Here is a 6807-nt window from a genome sequence, read left to right as displayed (position 1 = left end):
TTCAGAGTCCTGGTTTAATCAAGCTAAGAATCGAAGACTTCCCTAGTGCATGTACACGAATGTCCTACGTCATCTTTCCAGCACCACTGCTGCATAGGTCACTCTTGGCCTCAGTTCTTCAGGCTGAGTCTGGACCCTAATCACTCATTTTTATCTTGGCTGACAGGCAAGCTTCAGTTTGGGCTCTGGACCCTGCCACACAAGCCCGAGTAGAGCCCATGCAAAGGAAGGGATGGGGTGAGCCCAAGGCCCGTGGTTAGCAGCTACTGATGGTTTTTTCCTGCCCTAAACGGTGTGTGTCCATCATCAGTTTGAGCTGTGGCTGTTGGACAGAGTGCCCACTCAGCATGTTTGGCAGCAGGTAGCCTTCAGCAGCTGTGTAGTCTTGTACAAAGAGACGCTGTGCACTGTTGAGCCAGGGGGGCCTCAGGGCCCCTGACCTGTCCAGGCTCCCTCTGTTTTGGCCTCCTTTCTAGCCTCACTCAGCCCGGGGATATCCAGTGTTGGGAAACGGAGTTGCCTCAGATTCCCAGGGGCCCAGCAGTCCAAATACTGGAACGGAGGGTTGGAGGCAGCCGTCCTTGGATTTACTCATGAACTGTGCCTAGATGTTTGTGATTTTTGGCTTTCTCTGGGTCGTTCAGGGCTGATGGGTAATAGAGCAGGCCCGTGCCCAGTCATACCTAGAGGTTTGTGGGGGATACTGAACCCCTAGACTGAAGTACTTTTACAAAGCTACAGGGGAGCACAGTGGACTAGGGGATGCCCTTGGTAACTGACATGACGGTTTCCTAGGTGCAAGATCAGAGCATGTGCCTACACTTTGTGCCCTGATGCTGAGGTGGAGACCATTGGGAAATAATAGATATTTTTCTGGGGGTAAGTCACAAGTCACTGAGGGGTCAGGCAGTGCTAGAGGTTGAAGCCACTCAAGCAAGTTGGGGAGGAAAGGGATGCAGAAGTACCCTCTAGCTGGAAGGGTGAGATTTAAGGTGATGTGGACAGTGTGGGCCAGGGAGGAAAACCAGAGCACACAGTTGTCACCATGGAACACCCCAAATGCCACTGTTCAGAGTGTCTGTGTGGCACCTAGGATGTTCAAAAGGAACATCGTGAGGGCTGATGAGAACAGAAGTTCTGGTAAGCGAATGAGCCCCTAGATAACCAGGAACTCACTCCAGATTCTGCTGGCCATGGCATCCTCTCTCCAGGTCTGGTCCTTTACCCGAGCTGGGATGAGGCAGCATGAGTGACACCTGAGATTAGAGGCTGGGGCTCAGTGCAGGCTGTGGAGAGGCCACGCTGGTCCACAGGAACACTTGGCAGTGCTCTTGTAGACCCCTCGGTGATGTGGAATGGGCAGGCGCTTCGCAAGAAAGCAAGCACGTTCATAACAAAACAGCAACACAAGGATATGTTAAACAAGTTTATTTATTTGCCTGTTTTTACTTGAGCTGTGGTCACAGCTGCCAGGTACCTACGCAAGTCAGTTGGGTACAGCAGGACATGCCACCATTCCAGGGTAGCTGGTACTGCCAGAAACAGGAGTGGGTCTTGTCCTGTTGAAGGCACACTGCAGGGTTTTTCCTGCAGATCTCCAACAAACGCCTGAGTCACAGGCTAGAGCTGCCTTGGTATATAAGTCCAAAACTTCTCTGGGCTACCTATCTTCCTTCATGAAGCAGGTGCTCAGGACCCAGAAGAAGCTACCTCCCAGCTTTCTGAGACAGAACCAAGTAAAAGGAAACATGCTAGAAAACGTGCCTGGAGAAGACACTTCAACCTTTGCCTTATCCAACCCCTCTTCAGAGAAAGGTGCCCCATGGCCCCAAAAAGAACTGCCAAGTTTTGGTGAGGAGTAACACCCTGGCATGACCTTCCTTCTCCTTCTTGGCCCTCAACCACTTCCTCTGGCTCTTAAGACCCAGCAGGTTCTGTGAACTCTCAGGCCTTGGCCAGCACTAGTGAGGGGAAGTCAGGTGGTCAATGCCCTGATGATTTTATGAAACTGCCCCAGTGAGAAAACTCTTACTTCAGGCATCCAGTGCCCCCACCCAGGGTTCAGGTCCTGTCTAAGGTGATGCTTAAAGACAAAAAGGCAACATTTGCCTCACCGGTGGTGTGCACTGTTCTCATGCTGCCTCCTATGGTGACTCCAATTTTGAGCCCTGGTAGAATAAGGAAGAGAGCTGATGCTTCCTTAGCCCCTTAGCACATGTTCCTAAGGGTGTGTTGTCAAGCCAACCCGAATTCTGCCTCCCCATTATAGTTCCTATCTCCCCCTTAGAGACCTGTGGGTGCTCCCAGCAGAGTTGAGACTGGCTCCACTGAGTTAATGACTAGAATATAGTGCTTTCACTACTTCTTGATTGTTAACCTGTTTTTTTTTTTTTTTTTTTTTGAGACAGAGTCTTGCTCTGTCGCCCAGGCTGGAGTGCAGTGGCCGGATCTCAGCTCACTGCAAGTTCCGCCTCCTGGGTTTTTACACCATTCTCCTGCCTCAGCCTCCCGAGTAGCTGGGACTACAGGCGCCCGCCACCTCGCCCGGCTAGTTTTTTGTATTTTTTTAGTAGAGACGGGGTTTCACCGTGTTAGCCAGGATGGTCTCGATCTCCTGACCTCGTGATCCGCCCGTCTCGGCCTCCCAAAGTGCTGGGATTACAGGCTTGAGCCACCGCGCCCGGCCTAACCTGTTTTCTTCTGATGCTGGTCAGTACCAGCAGTCAGACTATTCCACTGGTTAAGTGTTAACTACCATTAAAGTGAGGCATGAAGCAAAAGAGCTGAGTCCTCTGCTCTCCAGAGGACTAAGAAATACCTGTGTGACACAGACCCACTTCAGTGTGTACAGCAAATTCTATAGTGCTCCTAAGACCAGCAAGGCTTTACCTGCCCCTGGAGAGTTTTAGCCATCTTGTGTTTCTTGTTTACTTCACAAATTTGTCCCCTCTTCTCTCTGTTAAGGGAGAGAAGTCACTTTAGCTGGATAATACCTATGTAACAAACTGAGCAGCTGTTATTTGGGCAAAATCAAACAAAGAAAGAGACTATGATCTTGTATTTATTGTGGGAATGGAAAACAGGGTGGGGTGGGTGGGTGAGTGAAAAGGTAGAAATCCCTGGTCCTTTGCCTGATGGTTACACAGTTTCACTATAGGCCAATTTTAGGGGCCTCTGAAGTATCTTTCTACAAACGCAGACCAAGCTCCACTACCCCAAACCTGCCAGGACTGCTCAAGTCCACTGTCACAATCCCTCTCAGAAAACATTAGTAGCCGTTGCCCCAACTACACAGAAGGCCAAAATGCTTTCACTCCTTAGCTTTGCCAGCTGCATCCTCCAAAACTTCCCAGAATACCTCCCTTTCCAGTTCCATCAAATCTGTACTTGGGAGCAGCCTGTTGGATCCAGAACATGAGGACAGAGAGCTGCGTCCACAGGGGACAAAGCCCTGACCTCTCCTCTCTCCACATTACCCTTACAAAAACAGGTCCTCCCCATGAGAGAGCTATAGGGCAGAGGCAGGCACTGTGAGTAAGCTACTCTCCTCCCTGGAGTGCTCTATGTGGGCAGAACATGCTCTCCCTGCCTCTCCTGGAAGGCGTCTCCTCTAGGGCGTGGCTAGAGCTGCAAAAAAGGGACACACCCCACTTGGGTAAAAGAAAATAGGGAAAGGCCATAAACAAAGACAGACTTGTAGTTTATTTTGTATTTTTTTTAAATAAATACACTTTACATTAAAGAAAAAGGCCTTTGATTTGTAATTTCCACATTGGGGAGAAAGGGAAGAAAAAAAGATTTTTGAAAAACTGAATCACAAAGAAAAATAGAGGGAGTGAACTTATATCCTAAGTTCCCTCAACTCCACAAAACCAATATCCACAATGACCATGCTGCCCCCAAATCATGAAGGTGAGTGAATTTAGGCATTTACCCAGCAGATAGAGTGTCTTCCTCCCCCACTCTGGCACGAAGGAAAACAAATTAACCTGACAGCATATGAGGCAACAAAACAGGTTAAAAAATCATATATTATATTTATAATAAAATATTCTTAATCCTTATCAATTTAAGAAACCACGATTTTCCTTTTCATTTAAATACGTATGTAAAAATGCCTCTATATTGTTATTTAGACATCATTTTCTTCCAAAGAAAATGAAGTGCAGGGACAAGAGACCTGGTGGATATAAGTTCATACCCTCAGTTATAAATGCCTGTTTTTTTTCCTTTTTAAAGTTTTATAAAAAACTATTTCTTGTTCTTTAAGTAAAGAACATTATACAAAGAAAATATATTGTGAAATACCCCAGAGACATGGTTTTTTTTCCCTTGAAAGATATGTCCATTCTAGGAAATGGTGGGGGGTGGGGGTGGGAGGGTGCAGAGTAGGGCCTAGTAGTCCCTGTTGTCATTTTTGTGGTTGTTATTGTTTCTGGAAGGACTCTCGGGTGCCAATGAGGCTCTCTAAGCCATAATCCTCTGAATGCAGGGCATGCAGCTCCTTAAAAGACAGACAGCCCTGGGAGAAAGAGAAGGGAATATATTCTGAATTCATTTGACTCAGTTTCTCGCCTGCCAAGAATCTCTTCCAAGCAGTGATGGTTCCTCACTCATTCAGGGATAAGATGATGTCATCTTCCAAATCAGAGTTGTCAGAGCTGTCAGCTGAAAGGGAAGAATAGGGAGAGACAAGATTACACACTAGGCTTATAGGAAACTTTCATAAGGAAGCACCTGCACTCACATACATTCGTGGCCGAGCAAGGTTAAATACCAGTTTCCAGAAAGAAGAAAACACATCAATTAACTGCTTGGAGCTGGCTCTGGAGAATACTACTGTTGCTTGGCAACTGTATTCTCCCTGGGACCTTTTGCTCTCCTAAGGGCCTGGACACAGTGCCCCTGCTTCCTGCCTGGGAGGCGCTGAAGGAATCAAGCGAGGGCCATCTAAAGCTTCCCCCCCATGCCACTTTAAATGGCTGCAAAGGGGCAGAGTTGAGGGGAGAAGTGAGTGAGCCTCTATGGCCCTTGGCCTCTGGTGTCCTTCAAGGATGGGCACAGGCCTGCCTGACCTCAAGAGACCACTACTAGAAAGGCAGGCTAAGACCAGGCAAAAGTGAGAGATGTATCTTTTCTGAAACACCTTAGTCACGCCCTTCAATCCTCAGAAGACCAACCACCAAGACAGAGATAGTCACCCTAGATTCATGCCTCTGTAATTTCGGAATATGGTCTGCAAATTATATTCCCAAAAAGGTGCAGGCCAGTTTGTAGCAATACAGGAGAAGCAGCTACCCATCCAGAGGCAGGAGGCCAGCAGGAGCAGTGTGACGCCCTGGAAGACAGCACTGTCTCTGATGAGGACCCTCTCTGCTTGATAATCTGCCTTCTCTGGCAGCACATGGACACATTAACACTTCTGGAAGGATCTGTTAAGGGGTGAAACTTAAGTGGTAGCAAAAAGGACCCTCGAGATGAGGTAGATACACCATGTCTGGCTGATCAAAATCAGAAAGAAACAGGGTACCTAGCTGTAGGGACTCTAATATTCGCTGAGTCAAAGAAAAGGAAAGTTCTCAGTGCCCAATTTGATTACTCGTAGCTCAGGAGGCTATGAAACCATTTTAACAAGGTCCCCCGTAAAACAGACAAACCCTGAGCCAGAGCCCTGCAAATGCCCCATGTGTTAAGGGGCAGTCACTAGATGCAAAGAATCCCTCATCAGCCTCTTCCAGTGCCTAAGAGAATCAACTCTTAGACAAACAGGGAAAGAACAATTCATGTTCCCAAACCTTCCTTCATTCACCATCCCCAAACACAATTTCCTTTAGGAGGGAAACTGAAGTGGACAAAGGAAAACCAAGAAAAGCATCGCAATGATACCGAAAAGTCTTGAAGTAAGCAAAAGAAATGGCTGACAAAACCAGTGTTCCCGGGTCTAAGTGGGCACACTGACTGTACTGGTGAAGAGTAGGAAAACAAGATGGAGATGGCAAAGAACTATTTTCTAACACAGCTGAACAAAGCAAGCCTCAGCTCCTCTGCTATAAGAGCTCCAGGAGGAAATGTCACAGGAAGGTGTAGGGCCTCCTCCCCAGAGCCAAGTCCAGCACCGTGTCCCCACCCCACACCACAAACTTGCCTGATCCCTGTGGCAGCATCCACCGCATCCCCAGGACTCATGCTCTCCACAAGCCAACAATGCCAGACCTGCTGGCGCGACCCTTCTGCCCAGCAGCTATGCAGCTCTTAAGAACTAAGAATCTTAACCACGCTGTAGCACATCTAAGAACTGTAAATGCAGCTTAACGAGATCACAGCACAATCTTCTTTAAGCAAATAACTGTCAAGCTCAGAGTCTGAGAGAAAACCTCCAGGGCTTGGGCACCAACTCCCCTCTGGTGGTCAGATCGTAGGAAACCTTTCTCTACCTTCCTTATCCTTTCCTCATTCTCCAAGTGTTGAAGTGACCCAGTCCTAAACCCTGGTTGGGACCTCCCATTCTGAAAGGTCACTAAGGCAAAGACAATCTAGGTACAATTAATCCCTGTAGTGTTTAACCTGTCACTCCACAACATACAGGCTTTGGAGGCAGGGCTGACAAGCAGAGACACATAAAGATCTCAGAATCAGGCCGGGCGCGGTGGCTCACGCCTGTAATCCCAGCACTTTGGGAGGCCGAGGCGGGTGGATCACGACGTCAGGAGATCGAGACCATCCTGGCTAACACGGTGAAACCCCGTCTCTACTAAAAACACAACAAATTAGCCGGGCGAGGTGGCGGGCGCCTGTAGTCCCAGCTAC

At 48.2% G+C, this 6807-nt stretch overlaps 1 protein-coding gene across 1 annotated transcript in view; it reads right to left on the bottom strand.

Moving 5' to 3' along the window:
- Window positions 1-3681: 3681 nt before the first annotated feature.
- Window positions 3682-6807, bottom strand: part of VPRBP (Vpr (HIV-1) binding protein) — a 124303-nt gene continuing 121177 nt past the window's right edge. The window contains exon 23 of the mRNA XM_011939299.1: window positions 3682-4668. Coding sequence (XP_011794689.1) covers window positions 4610-4668 — 59 coding nt within the window. The 3' untranslated portion in view covers window positions 3682-4609. The remainder of the gene's footprint in view (window positions 4669-6807) is intronic.

The sequence above is a fragment of the Colobus angolensis genome, unplaced genomic scaffold, assembly GCF_000951035.1.
Source record: "Colobus angolensis palliatus isolate OR3802 unplaced genomic scaffold, Cang.pa_1.0 Scaffold18, whole genome shotgun sequence".
NCBI classification, from domain to species: domain Eukaryota; kingdom Metazoa; phylum Chordata; class Mammalia; order Primates; family Cercopithecidae; genus Colobus; species Colobus angolensis.
Note: the sequence above shows the minus strand (reverse complement) of the source record. Positions and strands in the feature narration are given on the sequence as shown.